The following is a 19,392-nucleotide window of genomic DNA, read 5'->3' on the forward strand; positions in this document are numbered from 1 at the left end:
GCTCCCATCATGGTCTGTGAACTGCTGAGTCCGGGTTCTGGGCTCTGTCTGCAGAGGGTGGGGGTACAGCTATAGGGCGCCAGGTCACTTATCTTCCCGTTTAGAAGGCGCCAAATAGCAGAAGATCCCTGTCATTTTTTTTTCTATTTTGGGGGCTTTGGACCACACCTGGTGGGTGTGTGGTTCTGTGATTCTGTCGCGCCTGCAGGTGTTCTGGGAATCAGAGGAAAGTGGAAATCAGACCCAGGGCATCAGGGGCCTGGAGTGATAGTACAGTGGTTAAGGCCCATCGGGGTTCGATCCTGGGCATCCTTGAGAGTTCCCTGAGCACCGCCAGAAGTGATCCCTGAGAGCAGAGCCTGCAGTAACCTCTGAGCGTCACTAGGTATGACCCCCAAACAAAACAAACAAAACCATGCCCAGGGGATCAAACCATACAGTATTGGGGATGGAACCCAGGCTTCCCTCCACGCAAAGCATCTGCTTCTGCCAATTCTGAGTGTCCCGCATTCCCAGGCGGAGAAGTACCCAGAGGAAAGGGGAAACAGGAGGGGGAGCCGGGCAGGGGCAGCACAGCCCCCCGCCCCCCCCCCCCCCCCAAGCAGAGCGTGTGCGCTGGAGAAGCCCAGTTCCCAGAGACTGTGCAGTGGGGTGGGCGGCTCTTCCAGACCCCGTCTGGCTGGCGGGGCGCGCGTTGGGGCCCGGGGTTCATCTCCAGACCGGTTCCCGCCTCCTCCCGAGCGTGCACCCCCTCGGGGGCCGGCCTGCGCCCCACGTGAGGCTGCGGGGGCGGCGCCGGCGCCTTCCTGCTCTGCCCTTGTTTGGGGCCCCGGGAGGCCGCGCCGCGGTACTTAAGGGCCGCGCTGCAGAGGGCGCCGGAGCAGAGCCGGTGTGGGAGCCCCGGAGCGCGCGGGGCAGCGGCGGGGCATGGGGCTGGAGGCGGCGAGCGAGCTGGAGTGCGCGGCGCTGTGCGCGCTGCTGCGGGACCCGCGGGAGGCCGAGCGGACGCTGCTGCTCGACTGCCGCCCCTTCCTGGCCTTCTGCCGGCGCCACGTGCGCTCGGCGCGGCCGGTGCCCTGGAACGCGCTGCTGCGGCGCCGCGCCCGGGGCCCGCCCGCCGCCGCCCTGGCCTGCCTGCTGCCCGACCGCGCGCTGCGAGCGCGCCTGGCCCGCGGAGAGCTGGCGCGGGCAGTGGTGCTGGACGAGGGCAGCGCCTCGGTGGCCGCACTGGCGCCCGACGGTCCCGCCCGTGTGCTGCTTTCCGCGCTTTTGCACGAGACCCGCGCGGCGCGCACCGCCGTGTGCTTCCTGCGAGGTGAGCGCACGCCCCCCCCCCCCCGCACTCCCCCCCGCCCTGGCCCCAGGCCCGTGCCCTCCCGCTCACCCTGCCCGTCCCTCCCTGCAGGAGGCTTCGAAGCCTTCCAGGCCTGCTCGCCCGAATTGTGCTCCGAGGCCCCCGCCCCGGCGATGCCACCTGGAGGGATGGAAGATAGCCCCGCGGAACCCAGAGCGCCCCTCTATGACCAGGTGAGCCGAGCTTTCGGAGACCCATGTGTGTCCCCGGGACCGTCTGTTGGTGGGAGGGCCTGCACCCGGAGCTGGGCGTGTTTGTCTGCTCTGCATTTGTGGCGTCTGTGCGCGGGAGCCCCTGCGTATTCCTGAGGCCTCATCCCGCCACCGCTGCTCTCTCTCCAGGGGGGGCCCGTGGAGATCTTGCCCTACTTGTACCTGGGCAGCTGCAGCCACGCTTCAGATCTGAAAGGGCTGCAGGCTTGCGGCATCACTGCGGTGCTCAACGTCTCCAGCTGCCCCAACCCCTTCGAGGGCCTTTTCCACTACAAGCGCATCCCGGTGGAGGACAACCAGGTGGTGGAGATCAGCGCCTGGTTCCAGGAGGCCATTGGCTTCATCGGTAAGGGGTGCTGGGAGCAGGCATGGGCGGGCCCCTGTGTCCCGTGGCCTCCGCCCACTGAGACCCCCGTCCCCCTGCTTCCCTTGCAGACTCGGTGAAGAGCAGTGGAGGAAGGGTGCTGGTCCATTGCCAGGCGGGCATCTCTCGCTCTGCCACCATCTGCCTGGCTTACCTGATCCAGAGCCACCGCGTGCGGCTGGACGAGGCCTTCGACTTTGTGAAGCAGCGCCGGGGAGTCATCTCGCCCAACTTCAGTTTCATGGGGCAGCTGCTGCAGTTTGAGACTCAGGTGCTGTGCCACTGAGGCACGGCCCATCTCCGCCAGCGTATTAGGGGAGCCTCGGAGCCCCTTCACCTCATGGACAGCTGCTAGTTCTGGGACTTGGACAGCCCCCCCCCTCCACAGCCCCCCACCCCCAGGGCACCAGGAAGACTGGACTTTCTCACCTGGTACTCTTCTTAGGGACTTGAGGGCTGGCCCTCATCCAGGTGTAGAATAAGGGTGCGTATGCTCCCCACTTCCCCCAGCTGCTGACAGGAACGAATCAGACTCACCTCCACCGTCCCACCACAGTTTTAAGTCTCGGTAGCTTCGGATCCTCAAGGAACAAACCATGACGGCCAGGAGCCCCCATTAGGGGTGGGATGGGGTTGACCACCCCACACTTGGAGCCACAATCTTGTGCCCCTCCAGCCTGGGGGGGACAGGGCTCAGGGAGCATGAGGTTCCGTACAGACCCCTCTTGCTTACATCAAATGTCCGTGAGCATTTCCCACCATTGGTATTGGAAAGTTACTTGTGTTCTTACGACATTTAACACTCCTTCCCCCACTTCCTCCCAGCCCTGTGGGCCGGGCTTGGAAACTTTGCACTTTATATTTATACAGAACATTGAGGATGTGTTAATAAAACGTTTCTGTTGTTTTTGTAACATATATATATATATATACACACATATATATATACATATATAAATACAAGAAAAAAATTTCCCAAGTGTCTGTTCTCAAGTCAGTGCCTGCGCAAATGCTGGAAAGCCTTTTCTCAACCAGATTTCACCTTCAGCCTGACATCTGGGATCTGGAAGGTGGGTGTGGGTGTTGCTCACCCCCAGGAGGCACTCCAGTGGACCCCATTCTCCCGTCCCAAGGGTCCCTGTCCCCAGAGGCAGGAGAATGGTTTCTGGGAGCCTGCCTTTCACTCCCACCACCAGCTCTGGTTCTGTGGGGGAATAGCGTCACCTACCCAGACCCACTTTGATTCTCGGTCCTGCACTGGATGTGTTCGCCTGAGGCACGTCCTGTAGGCATGGCCCTGCTCTTTTGTCCTTGAGTACGATCTGTGCCAGGCCATGCCCCCATTGCCCACCGTGGGTAGCACACCCCTCAAGTCTACACCCCCTGAGGATGCTCAGTGGGCCTGGACTCCGGCAACCTTGCCCTTGCAGCAGAGACCCCTGCAGTCTGGAGAACCCCCCCTGCTCCTCACACCCATCCATCGTTTATTCCGGAAGCTTCCTTGAGCTTCACTGGTTCCAGGTGCAGCTCAGAATGAGGCTGTTAGGGGCATACAAGGTGCAGGCTCAGAGCTGCTAGTCGTGGTAGGGGTGTATCTTGAAGCTCCTCAGGGGTTTCTGATTGCAGGGGTATTGAGACCCTTGAGAATAGCTGCTGTCTAGCTTCTGCACTCCACCGAAGGGCCACCTCATCTCTCAGGGCATCCTGAGTGCCTGGCAGGGGGCACTCCAGGTGGGCAGTGCAGTTTGTCCTGATTCATATATTTATTTCTTTTTATTTTTGGGGGGCCACACCTGATCGTTCTCAGGGTTCCTGGCTTGGCTTGGAAGACTATGGGGTGCTGGGGGTCAGCTGCATGCAAGGCAATTCTCTGGCTCAACATAGAGCCATTTCGGGGCTGGAGCATTAGTATAGCGGGTAGGGCGTTTGCCTTGCTCGTGACCAACCCAAGTTCAATTCCCGGCATCCCATATGGTCCTCTGAGCGCCGCCAGGAGTAGTTCCTGAGTGCAGAGCCAAGAGTGGCTCCTGTGCACCACTGGGTGTGACCCGAAAAGCAAAACAAAAACAAAAACAAAACAAAACATAGAGCCATTTCTTTCTAAGATTGATCTTGTCATTAGCACCCACTGCCCCACCTCTGAGGGTGATGCTGGGCATTACACAAGTCAGTCCATGCCAAAGACTCAACCTGGCCCCTGCCTGCCCTGCAGTAGGGACTCAGGACTCGCCAGCCAGGGATGGTGCTGGAGGCAAAGGTTTCAGGGTGCCGGGTGACCAGGCTGGTGCTCATGGGGTTGGACCATGTTCCCTTGAGTGGATATTGACTTGTGGGCAGGGCATCTTCAGGTCCTGGAGTGGGCTTGTGTCTGGACCCCCCCACAATCCCCACCCTCAGCCTCAGGGGACATTCAGCCAGGGCCTCCTGCCACTGAGGCTCCTGCCCACCTGCTCTGTGTCCTCTTTGCCCTGTCTCTACTTCCCCTCCCCCTCTCCCCTTCCTCCTCAGCCAGTGTTAAGTGTGTCTCCTGCCGGGCAGCCTGACCCCCTAGGAGCAGGGTTAAGAGTTTCTCATCCAGGAATTTCTCATCCAGCGCGTGGCCATGGTGCTGAGAGTGACCCTGGCAGCTCTGCTCTCTGTCATCCCCGCTAGTTCCAGCTGTACCGGTCAGGTGTGTGTCAGTGCCACAGAGAGGGCTGGAACCCTGCAAACACGGCGGGCACTGTGGCCAGGTGGAGGCCTGTGAGCACTGAGCTACCTGACAAGAACCTAAGAGAGCACAAAGCTCGGTGAGCACCTTGACTGAGGGTTCAAGCCCTGCAACCTGATGTGTGACCCTCAGTACCACAGCGTGTGTGCGACCAGACACTGCATCATCAGTGACATCTACATTCTCAACAACAGAGAAGGGAGTGGGCAAGGAGGCAATAAAAATAAACACAGCGAAAAGTTAGTCTTCCAAACTTTAACTGTTTTCCTCCCTTTCCCTTCTTCCTCTCCTCCTCCCTCCCTTTCCTTCTTCCTCTCTTCTTTCCTTCTTTCCGTTCTCCCTCTCTTCCCCTTTCTCTGTCTCTTCTTCCTTGTTTTCTGCCCCCCCCTCGCCCCAATTTACTACCCTTTTTCTTCTTCCTTTTAATTTACTTTGACTTTTTGGTTTTCCTTTGGGCCACACTTTGAGTGATGCCCAGGTTATTCCTGTCTTTGCACTGAGGAATTTCTCCTGGCAGTACTCGGGGGACCATATGGGATGCCGGGGATTGAACCCAGATCGCTCCCATGCAAGCAAACACCCTACTTGCAGTACTGTCTCTCTGGCCCCAACTTTAACATTTTTGATTGTGGCAAAAACTATACATAATTTATAACTGATACAGCGTTACAATGACCAGTTAAGTATATTCTTGCTGTACCCTGTGAATCTCCAGAACATTTCCATCTTTCAAAGGAGGAGCTCTGGACAGTCTCTAAACCTGCAGGGGCCCCTGTGGACACCCAGGATATTCCAAGGGGGCTGCAAATGTTGATGGGTCACCATGGCCCAAGGCTAGGGGATCAAGGAAACATGATTGTCAGACAGGGGCTTTAACCACCCGTCCACAGACCAGCACCCATTCGTGGTGAAGAAAGGTTGTACACCTCTGGCCTCCCTTATTGGTGGGAGGTGTGGTCCGGACACGGGGGACCACCATTCCACAGAAGTACGAAGGTCAGGGAACCCTGTTTTAAGGAGCTCCATGTCCCCACTCTCAGCTCCACTGTCCTACTCTATGTCTGAGTTTGGTGGCTCTGGAACGCCACATGATGGGTCACACCACCTGGGCCTTTTGGGACTGGCCGATTCCACAGAGCAGAGTCAGGACCTGCCACTCTCCTCTGTCTCTCCTCATAAGGGTGATTCTGGCCATGCCAGGTCCAGGGGTGCTGGGGGTCCACAGGATACTGAGGCCAGGCTCAGAACCTCGTGTTTGGGAGGTGTGTGCTCCATCTCCATTGAGCAGATGCCATGGGTTACACTAGCACGCCACAGGGACAAATGGAGACATTACTGGCGCCTGCGCGAGTAACGGGATGAGTAACGGGATGTCAAGTGATCAAGTGATCAAGTGCTCCATCTAATACTGCCCCTTTTTCCCTGCCACCAGCTGCTGTTTCAGATGGGGACTCCCAAGCAGTGCTCAAGGGGGTCTGAGGCCACTCCTGCCATACTCAGCTGACTGGGCTGGATGGTGAAAATGGTCTGGTGATGTGGTGCTGCTTAGGCCAACACAGCGGTGCTGGGGGCCCAGGGGACCTGGGATAGAACGGGAGACCTGGGGCCTGCTAGGCAAGTGCCCCCGAGCCAGCTCCTGCTGCTTTGCAGTATAAAGAATCCTTTTCCTCCCCAGCAGGCGATCATTATGACCATTTCCGAGCCCTTGTGGAAGGAGCTTCCTGTTTCCACCTGTGTGAATGTGTTGGGTCTCTAGCAATTCCTCCTTTATCCCCTTCTCCCTGGGGACCCAGCACAGGACTTTGGAGAGTCACTGGGCTGTGGGAGTGGCAGAAACACCGGGCATTGTCAGGGACTGGGGCACTGTCACACATTGTCACCAGTGTAGTGCGATCTCCCCCTGTGGTGTTGAAACGGAGGCAGGAACCCCCGGAGAGACACAAGGGGAGACACAGGCAAGAAGCTTTGGTGTCTGACTCTCGGAGGGGATGGAGGCTGACTTGGCACCCCTGTGTGTGTGGACCCTGAGCTCCCCTCCTCACACAGGGCAGGCTTGTCGGGGTCTCTTCTGACATGGGGCATTCTTTTACTTTTACACATGGGTGTGTGTGTGGGGGCAGATGAGCCAGCCTCAAAGGTGCTCAGGCCTGAGTCCTGGTTCTATGCTCAGGAATCATTCCTGGCAGGGCTCAGGAGACCATCTGGGGTACTTAGGCAAGGCAAGTGAGCAAGTGCTCTAGCAGCTGCTCTATGGCTCTAACCCCACAGGGCATGCTATTTGTGGGTCTTCCCTGCTCAGACACTGTGATGGTCTGTTTTATGTTTGTGTACTAAAATTAAAAGCATCTACAAATGGGCTGGAGAGATCTAGCTCGATGGTCTGGGCACATGCTTTGCATGCAAGAGGCCTGGGTTTGTTCCCTGGCACCACCCGGAGCAACTCCTGAGCACAGAGCTTGGAGTAGCTCCTCAAGCACAAAATAAGAGAAAAAAGAGTAGTGGCTCGTCTGGAGCTGTGGGCAAAGGGTTGGATGCCTGCTTTGCAGGTAGAGACTCAGGTTTGAGCTCTGTCACCACATGCTCCCCTGAGCGTTGCCAGGAGGTTCCTGAGCACAGCTGGGAGACGGTCTGAGCACTGCTAGGAGTGGCCCCAGTACTTCTTCCTCCAATGTAGTGGCCATTTCTTCCTTTCGTAGAGAGGACAGAGGTGCCTCTGCCCAGACAGCCTTTCCCTGGCTGAGTCCCGGGATCGGGCAGGAAGGAGCCTCTTGATTGGCCAGTGACACCCCTTCCAGCTGGCCGCTAGGAGTGGTGACTCCTTTCTGTGAAGCTCCTCTGACCCCTGGTGGTTGAAGTGGATCTCAGCCTAGGAGCACCTCCAAGTGGGAGACCCCTTCCCCTGCAGTGGGCCCCACCCCTTCTTCCTGTTTCTCTCACTTTGGTCAGGCCAGGGAGGGCCCGTTCAGGGTGCAGAGGGCTGGGTTAGGCTATGGGTGGGGGCGCACAGATGGGACTGCAGCGGGAGCACCTGGCAGGGGTGGGGGCTGGGGGGATGCTACAGGTGCCCTGGGTTGGCGCAGACCTGCAGGTGGGGGCTAGAGTAGCTGCTACTTAAAGGGGGTATGTATGGGGGGCCGTGGCCTGCAGTGAGGCTGCCTGTCTCTGCGGGCTTGGGTGTGTGCGGCGGAGCTGGGGGACCCTCAGAGCATCAGCATGGGGAGCCTCTGGCCTTGGGCGCTGGCTCTGCTCTCTCTGCCAGGTAAGCAGCTGCCCCACCCCGCCCCCTCCTCCAGCCTACCTGTGCTCCTGAGAGGCCAGTGGGCAGTGCCTGCACCCTGCAGGGGCCCAAAGGCACCCACGGGACTCAGGAAATGGGTGCCCCCACGAGTGTGTCTGTGAGTCAGCCCTGAGAGGTGCACAAGGGTGGTCTCCAACGCTCAGGGTCTCTGTGCTGGGGGAAGCGGTGGGCTCAGTCCTCCAGCCTGGCCATACCGGGTTTTTCTGGGGCTGAATCATCTGTTTTTTTGAGCCACTCCCAGCAGTGCTGGATCTGTGCCCAGGAATCACCCCTAGTGGGCTTGAGAGACCATATGGGGTGCCGGGGATTGAACCAGACCGGCTGCATGTAAACACCCTATCTGCTGTACTATTGCTCCAGCTCCTGGGATTGAGCCATTAGAAAAGAAACCCCCAAATGCTCCTATTTCTGGGGAGGATGTTGGACTACAGCTGGCGGTGCCCAGGAGACCATGTGTGTGCTTATATTGAACCCAGGGCATGCAAGGCAATTGTTTAACCCTTGCACTATCTCTTCGGTCCCTGGATGGCAGGGCTGGAACCCTGGGCTCACCTGGAGCCCTGTTCCCCCTTCTGTGTTGGTGCCCAAGGCTGTGCCACTCCTCCCCCTCTCCCTCCCTGCAGCACACCCAGCTGGGGCCAGGCTGTGTTGGGGCGGGGGCTCCCCTTGCAGGGCTGTTCCAGTCTGAGCACCAGCTCGCACCTCATCTCCCCAGAGGGGGAGCACCTGGGGCATCGGTATGAATGTGCCCGTTTGCCTGGCAGGACTGATCCTAGGAGTGCCCTTAGCCTCTAACTGCCAGGGAGCCTGTGTGCCCAGTTTCCTAGAAGATGTCACCACTGAGGAGACCCAGAAGTCGGAAGACAAGGACATTCCTGCAATTAACCAAGGTGAGGCACTACCCTGGGAGCAGGCCTGTGGCACAGAACTACCTGGGGAGAAGCAGGCCGGATACTCAGGTGTGTGGAGGCAGGGCCGGCCACTCGGGTGCTCAGCGGCTCCAGGCGAAGAGGTAGTTCTGGGCAGCTTCAAAATCTTTATCTTCTCCATTAAGGGTTTTTTTTTGAGGGGGAGGTGGTGCTTGAGGCACATTCAGTGGTGCTCAGAGGGCCACTCTGAGCTGGCGGTGTTCAGGGGACCAAGTGGTGCCAGGGATAGACTCCAGGCCCCTGACACGCAAAGGAGGGAGTGCTCAACCCTTGGCTCGTGATCTCTAGCCCTGGCCAAAGTTAGTCTACAAGGAAAAACATGTCTTCTGTTGGGCTTTTGTATTTTGCTTTGGTCCACTCCTGATTCTGCACTCAGCTATCATTCCTGGAGGGCACAGGGGAACCACTTGAGGTGCTGAAGATCAGCCATATGCAAGGCAAGCACCCATCCACTGTGCTATATTTTGGCCACGCGCTGTGTTTTTTTTTCTAAATAACCTGACAAACTATGGGTCTCTGTGATTCACAAATCATCAGTATTTGTTGAAAAGACATGAACTGCCTCTTGCAGGATGGTCTGCAGCTGTGTGTGGGAGAGAGCAAGGCCACCAAGTCAGGCTCCAGGCCTCTTCTCAGCTGAAGAATGGGGGACCAAACAGTATCCTGGGGAGAGCTGGGGTGCAGGATGTGAGAGCTCACAGGTTGGGGGGAGCCGGGGGGGGCACCCAGAGGAGTGGGCGTCTGCAGGGAGCCAGCCATCCTGTGCTCAGCCCCTCTTTATGGGCTGGAGTGGGCCAGTGGGGAATGGCACTGTGGCCAGAATCTGAGTTTTCAGGGCCTCAAATTTCTGAAGTTGGGAGACCCTCAGTCTGAGTTCCGGGGTGCAGCTCCTGTCTGAGCTGACAATAATGGAGTGACTCGTTCTGCTCAGGATCCTGGGACCTGGTGGACGTACCCAGCTGCTGCTGGGAGTGGTGGCATGAGGTCTCACAGCTGTAGGTCTTTGGCCAAAAAAGCAGCATGTGGGGGAGGGAGGGAGGGGGGAGGGGAACATTCTCTCCTACGGGTTGTAACACCCCCTCTTTCAGGTGGGTCAGTCTGAGGCGGCATTGGAGTGCAGAACTCCGTGGGGTTCAGGCTTTTCCTTTCCCTCATCAGACAGGGCCTGATCAAGGCTCGGGCCTTGCAGCGGGTGGGGTGTGAGTGGGGTGGGGGGGCTTTGACTGAGCCCAGGACACAGTGCTTGCTCCTCAGGAGCAGGCTGGGGGTCTGTGTCTGAGGGTCAACACAGTCCTGCTTCGCTCCCAGGGCTCATCCCGGAGGAAAACCCAGAAAACAGCTTCCTCATCGAGGGGGACATCCTGCGGCCGGTGAGTGGAACTGTGCATGTGTCCAGACAGGTACATGCATGCTGGTGCTTGCACGCACACATATAGCACACATGCCTGAGCTTGTACACACACATGCACTCGCACACACATGCACGTGTGCAAAGACACACACGAGAATAATCTCAGATGGGCTGGGAGGTCTTTGAGTGTTCTGTGTATTTGTTGCTCTGAGTGTAACAGATACCTCGTCTTCCCAAGTCAGGGTGGTCTATTAGGAATACGCCAGGCAGTGGGGGTGGGGGTGGGAGCTGGGGTGGGAGAGAGTGGGCAGCATCAGGGCTGGAGGGACTGTCAGCCCCTGACGGCTTCCTGAAGGAGGAGGGGCTTCAACCTTTCAGACTCAGCGTGGTGCCTGCTCAGGAGGGAGCCTGAAGATTCAGGAGCTAGGAAGATGGGAGATGGGGAACAGGAGGCAGAGGGTTCAATGGAGCTGGAGAAGGTGCAGGTGGTGGAGGGGAACATGGGGGGTTGATAAGAGATGGGTTGGGGGTGCATCAGGAAGAGCTGGACGGTGACTTGGGCCCTTGCAGAGGGGAGGGGAGTGCAGCGTGGACCTAGGGAACACCTGTGTTGTGACTGGCATATGCACACTGAGGGGCCGCAGGTGCATCTGGGCAGGAACCCAGGGCAGGTGAGGCCCTACTCCAGGTTCCCCTGTGAACACTGGGGGTTGGGGGAGTCCCAGAAGCCCTCTGGAGGCTGGTGAGACTATGAAACCTGTGTTCAAAAAGGTTTTTGTTTCGAGGCCACACACACTGGTGCTCAGAGGTTTTTCCTGGCTCTGTGCTGTTGGGGGCGACCCCTGCCCGTGCTAGGAAAACGTATGCGGTACCTGGGTTTCTAACCAGGGTCTGCAGGATGAGAGGCAAGAGCCTTCATTCCTGTACCGTTGATCAGCGGAGCTAGAGACGACAGTGTTGTTGGGGTGTGTCCCAACCAAGATCAACAGCAGGAAGTTGAGCCGGAGCTGCCTGAGATAACCCCTCACTCCTCTGCCTTGCTCAGGAAGCTTGACGCTGCTGTGTCCCAGGAGGGCCTCTGGGAGGGGAGCTGTACCTGGGGCTGGGCCCTCATGAGCTAAGTCCTAGGGTGCTGCAGGGGCCTTCTTAGGGACACTCTGCAGGAGAGGGCTCAGGTTTTACTGACCAATTGACCTGCTGCAAGTCCTGCCTTCTGCAAAACAAAGGGTGTGCAAGTTTTTTTGTGGCTGCCCCCAACTTGCCACTTGTACCTTGTTTCTAAAGGCCTCCCCAGCCAGCATCACAGGCTCATACTTCTAGTTTCTTCAAGGCTTTGGTGGTCTGGGAGCTGCCTGGGGAAGGAAGCCTGGGCCCAGGGTTGTCCCCCCAAGGGTACCAGGGCTGCCTTCTTTCCCCAGAGTCCCTTCCAACTACTGTCGGCTTCCAGCAACAAGTGGCCCAAGAACGGAGGAGTGGTCGAGGTCCCCTTTGTGCTCTCCAAAAAGTACAGTGAGTGAGCATGTGCCCGTGGTCCTGGGGATCTTGGGGCCACTCCGGTATAGCCTCGAATCCTGGATGGTTCTTCCCTGGGCTTCTCCTTCTCCGTCACTGGCCCAGTCCCATCACCTTCCCAGACCCCTCTCTGCAGTATGTGTCCTGAGCTAGGAGAGCAGGTGCTGAGAACTGTCCCAGAGAGAGTGGGCCCTTTCTGGCATGTCTGAAGACAGATCTCACCCCAGGCCAGCCAGGCTATCTGCAGTTTCTTCCCAACAACCCTCCTTACCAACTGTTTTGTTGTTTCTGGGCCACACCTGGTGGTACTCAGGTCTTACTTCTGTTTCAGCACTTGGGGATCACTCCTGGCAGGGCTCAGGGGCCCCTATGTGGTGCTTAGGATTGCACCTGGGTTGGACACTTGCAAGGCAAGCACCTTCCCCCACTGTATGATCTCTCTGATCCCAATCTTTTTTTTTTTTTTTTTTTGGCCATACCCTGCAGTACTCAGAGTACTCAGGTTCTGCACTCAGAGATCATTCCTGGTTGAACTCATGGGACCATTTGGGGTGTCCGAGATTGAATCTGGGCTGTCCAGCTAGGCAAACATCCTACCTGCTGTCCTCTTGCTCTGGCCCCTGAGCCTGAGTTTTTTATTTTTTTGTTCTTTTTGGGTCACACCCAGCAATGCACAGTGATTATTCCTGGCTTTGCACTCAGGAATCACCCTTGGTGGTGCTCAGGGGACCATATGGGATGCTGGGAATCAAACCTGGGTTGGCCACGTGCAAGGCAAACGCCCTACCTGCTGTGCTATGGCTCGAGCCTTCAGAGCCTAAGTTTCTTGACAGGTCATTCCTGGGGGAGTTGGTCATTCCTGGGGGAGTTTATTACCCTCCAGGAAGATTCGCCAGGACTCTGGGGGCTTGTCTTATCTCTCCTCTCAGACAAGGCCTGTTGCCAGATTATCCTGGAGGCCATTGCCGAGTTTGAGCGGCTCACGTGCATCAGGTTTGTCAGCTACAAGGGTCAGAGAGACTTCGTGTCCATCGTCCCCATGTTCGGGTATGTACACCTGGGTGTGTACGTGTGTGTGCATGTGTGTGCATGTGCGTGTGTGCACGAATGTTCATGTGTGTGCACGTGTGTGTGTATGCAGAGCAGGTTCCTCCGCTGGCTTCTGGGTTCAGCTATATTAACCAAGTCATAGGTGGGAACTTTTCTGTGGACCCGTCCCCTCGAAGTCCTTGGCACCCCTGAGGGCTTTGCACACCAAGATTTGGATCTACGAGCAAAAGGTGGGGTGGGGGGGCACGCAGGTGTCCTCTGCTCTGAGATACCTGGCGGGTGCACGGTGAGTTCAGGCTTTAGGGACCCTCTGGTCTGGGCTCCATGGTGCAGGGGCTGAGACTTGGGGCAAGTTCCTTAACCTTGAAAAATCTCTTTTTTGTTTGTTTTGTTCTTTGGGCCATGCCTGGTGGGTGCTCAGGAGCTGCTCAGTGCTTGGGGGTCATTATGCAGCTGCTGTCACCCAACGAGCTGCTTCCTTCAGCCCTGTCATCAGCTCCCCCTCCCTGCAGCGAAGGCTGGTAGTGGGGTGCTAGTAGTGGGCTCCCATTCCCATTGCCAGCCTATCTTATGGGGGAAGCTGGGGCGTACCCCTTTCTCTGGGTCCCAAGTCTTGCCCACCCTTAGTTAGTTTGATTCAGCATTTTAAAATTTATTTGTCTTCTGGACCACACCTGGTGATGCTCAGGGCTCTCTTCTGGCTCTACACTTAGGGATCACTCCTGGTGAGGTTTGAGGGTTCACTCCTGGTGGGGTTTGGCCTTCATTTCACAGAAAGTCAGGCTGTGAAGGGACTGGCAGGGAAGGCAAGCAGGCCGGAAGCAGCCTGGGGTGGGGCCCAGCTCCAGGGGCTCTCCCTGATCCCAGCGTGGGGGAGGCGACTATAAAGGCCTGACTCTCCTGCCCTGTCCACCACCCAACATCTCTGTCCTGGCCCCGCAGGTGCTTCTCCAGCGTGGGCCGCAGTGGAGGGATGCAGGTGGTGTCCCTGTCGCCCACGTGCTTGCGGAAGGGTAAGGGCATCGTTCTGCATGAGCTCATGCACGTGCTGGGCTTCTGGCACGAGCAATCCAGGGCTGACCGGGACCGCTATGTTCGGATCAACTGGAATGAGATTCGGCCAGGTGAGTTTGCTGGAGCCAGAGGGGGAGCTCCCCTTCCCACTGCCAGCCTATCTCATGGGGAAGCTGGGGTGTACCCACTTCTCTGGGTCCCAAGCCTTGCCCACCCTCAGTTGGCTTGCTTTGGCATTTTTTTCCATTTATTTGTTTTCTGAACCACACCTGGTGATGCTCAGGACTTACTTCTGGCTCTGCATTCAGGGATCACTCCTGGTGAGGTTTGAGGGATCACTCCTGGTGGGGTTTGGAGGACCATATGGGGTATATCGGGGATCGAGCCTGGTTGACTGTGTGCAAGGCAGTTATCCTATGTGCTGTACTGTCTCTCTGGCCCCCAGTTGGTTTACTGTGAGTCTCATTTCTCCAAGCTGCCCTGGGCACAGGGTTGGTGGCACCCTCCTGAGTCTTGTTTGGTGTGGGTCTTTGCAACCTCAGGTGCCAGGCGTCCCATGTGGACAGTGGGCAGAGGAGGTATCCCAGGGGCTGGGGTCTGAGTCTAGATGATAACCTTGGAGGTAGCAGGTCCAGGTGCTCAGTGCCAGGGAGGGAGGGGGCTGAGGGCAGCCACTCGGGTGCTCAGTATGTGAGGTGGGCACTGATAGGTACGTGGGCAGAGGAATCATAGAGATACCGCGTCATGGAAAGCAGCAGTAGGCACAGCCCCATCAGTCTGAGGAATAGTCTTAGCCCCAGAGGCTGCGGCTGACTGTGGGGCTCTGAGCCCAAGGGGGTTTGTCCTTATGGGGGGCGCCCTGATGCAGGAAGTAAGAGGAACAGTCCGAGGCTGCAGGAGGGAGCGGAGCAGAGGCGCATGAAAAGAGCTGGTTTTGGGGTGTGGGAACAGGGCGAGGTATGGGAAAGCTCTGCACAGTCTTGGGCTCCCGGCGTGTGGGCACTACAGTGGGGTTGCCAGGGGAATCAACTGGGGAAAGCTGCCTGAGTTAGAGGGCAGCAGCAGGAATGCTCCTGAGACAGGGGCGTTCTGCGGGAAGGTGGGCAATGCCTCGTAATGGGAGGGGGAGAGGCTGAGACAGGTTAGTCTCAGTTAGGGAGGTGGAGGGATGGGGGAGAGTGATCACGGCTGTGGTCTTTCAGTGCAACGCTCAGCAGAACTGGCCTTTGAAAGCCAGCAAACTGCAGGCACAAAGGAGGTTTAGTGTAGATGTTCTGATCATGATGTGAAAAGCAGAAACTAATCACAAATCCCAGCGGAAAAAATTTTCACTTAGGTTAAATTCTATATATTTTAGGGCTGGAGCAATCGTACTTGGTAGGTTGTTTGCCTCGCAGATGATGGCCGACTGAAGCTCTCTCCTCAGCATCCCATATGGTACCCAAGCAATTCCTGAACACAGAGCTAGGAGTAACCCCTGAGTATTGCCAGGTGTACCCACTCCCCAGCCCAAATTTATATGTATTTTAGCTCCAGGGGTAAGGAAATTGCAGGAAGTCTGAAAAAAGGCTTAAGAATCATTGGTTCACAAAGCAATGTTCAGAGAAAATGTTTAACAAAGATGTCAATAGATTAAAAAAAAAAACAAAGCACTTCAATCTGTATTAAGAACATAAAAGAAAGCAGAAGGGAATTAATGATACTAGGATAAGTGAGTTACAAAGAGCACTAATAAACTCCAGTTCCTTAGCGGTTAAAAAAAAAAGGTTAAAAAACACCAGCTATCCTAATGGAAAAAATTTCTTAATAATGGGGAGAAATTGGAGTATACACAATTTTTTTTTAATGTAGGAAACTGTTAGAATTATACAAACTAATAACAGTAATTAGCTGTGGTGGGAGGCGGGAGTTAAGGGGGATGGAGTGGGAGACTTGTTAACATTTTTGAAGTTTTTGTGCCAGATGAACATACTGCTTGTTCAAAATTGCGTCTAACTTTGGAGGGGTTTTAAAAGCCAGTGCGCTCTCCAGGGGCAGGGAGTGCAGGCTGATGACGGATCAAGATGTTGAAATGCCACTGATTGGGGACCAGGTGGTTGCTGGTCACTGTGGGGAGGCTGTGAGAGTGGGAACGTGGGGTTCGAAGGCTTTCAGAGGTTCTGGACTTGGGGTAACCACCAGGAATGAGAGTTGGGAGGGCTCAGGTCTGTCAATCCGCGGGGTGGGCAGCAGTTCTTACTCTATCTCGCCGCCAGGAGGCGTCTAAAACACTTGGAGGAAGCTGGGTTTTGTATCAGCTCAGCTCCTCTAGAGGGCAACGGGACACTGGTCAACAGGTCCCCACTCTCTCAGGCCACCTGAGAGTGCAGGTCTGGACTATCCCAGGGCAGGGGCCTGAGGAGGTAGGCAGGGAGCAGTGCAGGGCGTGGAGAGCAAGGGGGAACATGCAACTGGAGTTCTGCATCCCTGAGCTTAGGTGGTGCTCGGGGAGGGGGGCGGGCTGCATCATGGGTGCAGGGAATGAAACCTAAGGCCTCCCGCATGCAAAGCCGCTCAGCTCAGCCCCTCGACCCCTTGTTGCAGGCTTTGAGATCAACTTCATGAAGTCTCGAAGCAGCAACATGATGGAGCCTTACGACTATTCATCCATCATGCACTACGGGAGGTGAGTCCCCCTCACCCCCCAGCTCTGCTGTTCCCACTGTGCCCGCACTCAAGACCCCGCCTGGTGGCTTTCAGGTTTGCCTTCAGTCGCCGCGGGCAGCCCACCATTGTGCCTCTCTGGAATCCCAGTATCCACATCGGCCAACGCTGGAACCTGAGCTCCTCAGACATCACCCGAGTCCTCAGGCTCTATGACTGTGATGCGGGCAGGACAGGTGCGTGTGGCAGGACCAAGAGGGCACAAGGAACTGGGAGGTGATGGGGTGGAGGCATGTGGGTGATGTGGTGAGAGCTGAGGCCTGGCGGGCAGCTGGGGGCCAGCAGCAGGAAGCTGGGAGAGGGGTTGGGCAGGCAGGCTCCTGGATACCAGTGGGAACACGGGAGAGGGAAGCCGGGAGAGTCAGCAGGGCTACAGATGGTGCTGGGAGCTGAGGCCCAGGCAGCTGGTGCCTCTGGGTCTGGGTTCTGGAGGGCTGGTGTGGAGCAGATGAAGTGTTTGGATGTCTTAAGAGAGTGATTTTGGAGGCCTCGTCAGGGCATAGGTGGTTTGGAAAGGAGGTGGCTGTGGGTTAAGAAGGCTCTGGGGTTCAGCCCAGAAGGTATGTGTGATCGGAGAGGATGAAGGGTAATGACTTATCTTAAACTTTAGGGGGGGTGTGTTACCATGCCTGGCAGTGCTGCTGGGTGATCTCCAGCTCAGAGGACATGTGCTGGGGGTGGGACTCAGAAGCTGGCACTGGACCTGGAGGGCGGTACAGGGAGAAAGATGAGGCTAAGCAGGGCAGCTGCAGGTATGAGAGTGAAGGGCCAGGCGGCACTGAGTCCCACTCTTCTTGGTGCAGCAGATTTTATTTTATTTTTTAATTTATTTTTTATTAGTGAAACACCATGAGGTACAGTTGTAGATTTACAAATTTTTGTGCTTGGATTTCGGTCATACCATGATCAAATACCCATCCCTCCACCAGTGCCCATTTTCCACCACCAGGATAATATCCCTCCCCCCATCCCTCCCATCCCCCCCTGCCACTGTGGCAGGGCATTCCCTTTTGTTCTCTCTCTCCTTTTGGGTATTGTGTTCAGCAAAAGAGGCATTGAGTGGCAAACATGTTCAGTCCAGTCTACTTTCAACCTGCATCTCCCCTCCTGGGAGGATCCTCCAAACACCCTTTATTTGGTGCTCCCTTCTCTATCTGAACTGTCCTTTCCCCTAGAATACCCGGCTGACCTCTGAGCTATGGAGTAATCCTCCTGGTGTTGATCTCAGCTATTCTTGGGTATTAATCTCATATTTTGTTTTGTATCCCCCAGATGAATGCAATCTTTCTATGTCTATCCCTCTCTTTCTGACTCAATTCGCTTAGCATGATACTTTCCATATTGTACCACTTGTATGTAAATTTCATGACTTCATCTTTTCTAAGAGCTACATAGTACTCCATTGTATAGATGTACCAAAGTTTCTTTAACCAGTCATCTGTTCTTGGGCACTCAGGTTTCTTCCAGTTTCTGGCTACTGGTGCAGCAGATTTTAACAGGGGCAAGAGAATGAACAGGCCTTTCTGCTCTATGTCCTAGTTTTTCTTTACTAGGGCTTAGAGAGTTACAAGGATGGGGAGAGCAGAGGTTTTTAGATTCTTCTGACCAGGGAAGAATTGCTGGGAGGGAGGGCAGCCTGGAGTGTCCTTTCCACCCAGATCAGAGTCTGTTTTATTATGCAAATAAAGGTCTTGTGTACCCCGTCCCCCTTCCACCCCCTTCCCCTTAAGGCCCAGGTCTTTTTGGACAAAGTGAAAACTTTTATGAAGCAGTGGGCCTTGGTTGTGATAGGCAGGGTATGGAGAGTAGGAAGGCCTGTGCTTAGCCAGTCTTCCCAAGGCCCTGGTGAGGCTGTGGTGCAGGGGGGCAGGAAGGTTCTGGAAGGGCCCTGGGTGGGCTGTGGTGCAGGGGCAGGAAGGTTCTGGAAGGGGAAGACTTAGGCATGGGTGCTATAGCCTGCAGTGGTCCCAGGAGAGCTTGTGACTGGGCAGGGCCATCAGGTAGATTGACCATCAGAGTAGGCTGGGGCATCGTGGAGGGTTATAGATGATCCCAGTGGGCACTTTCTGGGGCAGTTCAAGCAGGGTTGGGGGGCTGTGTCCCTAAAGCAGGCTGGGAAGTGGGTTCTCAAGGGTATTGGCAGAGGTGGGTGGGATGTGAGGTGGCATCACTTGTGGTTCTTTGCAGCGTGCCCCATGCCCTGCTTCTGTGACCCTGAGGTCCACACACTCTTTCCTGCTGCAGGGTCCAGCCAAGACAAGACCCCTGCATCTGGCTCCGCATCCCTGCCGTGGATTCTGAAGGTCTTGGCAGAGCCCAGGCCTGACCCCAGCGGCCCCACGGTGGATGGCCAACCAGTTGCTTCAGTGTCTGGAGAGAGCCCCAGTGGGCAGGAGCCCCCTGCACTGAGGAGCTCAGGGGAGGGGACCCAAGCTTCATCTTCATCTTCAGGCCTGAGGCAGGGGTCAGGAAGTCTCAGACCTGCCCCAGAGTGGTTCTGGCTGGCTCCTCGCCCCTCAGTGCCTCCAGAGCGTTCTCTGAATGCAGACTCACCAGTACCCATGGAGGCAGTTCTCCTGAAGCCAGCTCTGCCAGGGGTCTCTGCACAGGGAGGTTCCTTACAGGGGACGCCCAGAGGTCCTGACTGTGGCATCTGTCCCCAAGTAAGGAGCGCCCCCTCTGCCCAGGCTGGCGTGGGTGAGTCCCCTGGTGTCCAGTCTCAGCTTGTTCCCCTCGTCTGAGGGGCAGTTGGCTCTCACTTCCCTATCAGTTTCTCCAGGGTTTTGTGTGTATGTGTGTGTAGGGGGGTTCTTCTGGGACTGTCAGGGCTGGGGTCTGCCTGCTCTCTGCTTCTGCCTGATGCTGAAGAACACTGACAGCGAGGGGTTTCTGTTT

General features: G+C 56.5%; 2 protein-coding genes across 2 annotated transcripts; both read left to right on the plus strand.

Annotated features, from left to right (window-relative positions):
- Positions 1–927: 927 nt before the first annotated feature.
- DUSP2 (dual specificity phosphatase 2) lies at positions 928–2,309 on the plus strand. Its single transcript, XM_056122767.1, has 4 exons — positions 928–1,315; positions 1,406–1,527; positions 1,696–1,912; positions 2,002–2,309. The coding sequence occupies exons 1-4, from the start codon at positions 928–930 to the stop codon at positions 2,214–2,216; spliced, it is 942 nt and encodes a 313-aa protein (XP_055978742.1). The 3' UTR covers positions 2,217–2,309.
- Positions 2,310–7,853: 5,544 nt separating this feature from the next.
- Positions 7,854–19,077, plus strand: ASTL (astacin like metalloendopeptidase). The gene is made up of 10 exons (XM_056129094.1): positions 7,854–7,899; positions 8,703–8,828; positions 10,176–10,237; positions 11,637–11,727; positions 12,660–12,777; positions 13,723–13,904; positions 16,378–16,459; positions 16,534–16,673; positions 18,742–18,854; positions 19,045–19,077. Exons 1-10 carry the CDS (start codon positions 7,854–7,856, stop codon positions 19,075–19,077), a joined length of 993 nt encoding a protein of 330 aa, XP_055985069.1.
- The last annotated feature ends 315 nt before the right edge of the window (positions 19,078–19,392 follow it).

Source organism: Sorex fumeus, unplaced genomic scaffold (assembly GCF_029834395.1).
Source record: "Sorex fumeus unplaced genomic scaffold, SorFum_2.1 ptg000006l, whole genome shotgun sequence".
Taxonomy (NCBI): domain Eukaryota; kingdom Metazoa; phylum Chordata; class Mammalia; order Eulipotyphla; family Soricidae; genus Sorex; species Sorex fumeus.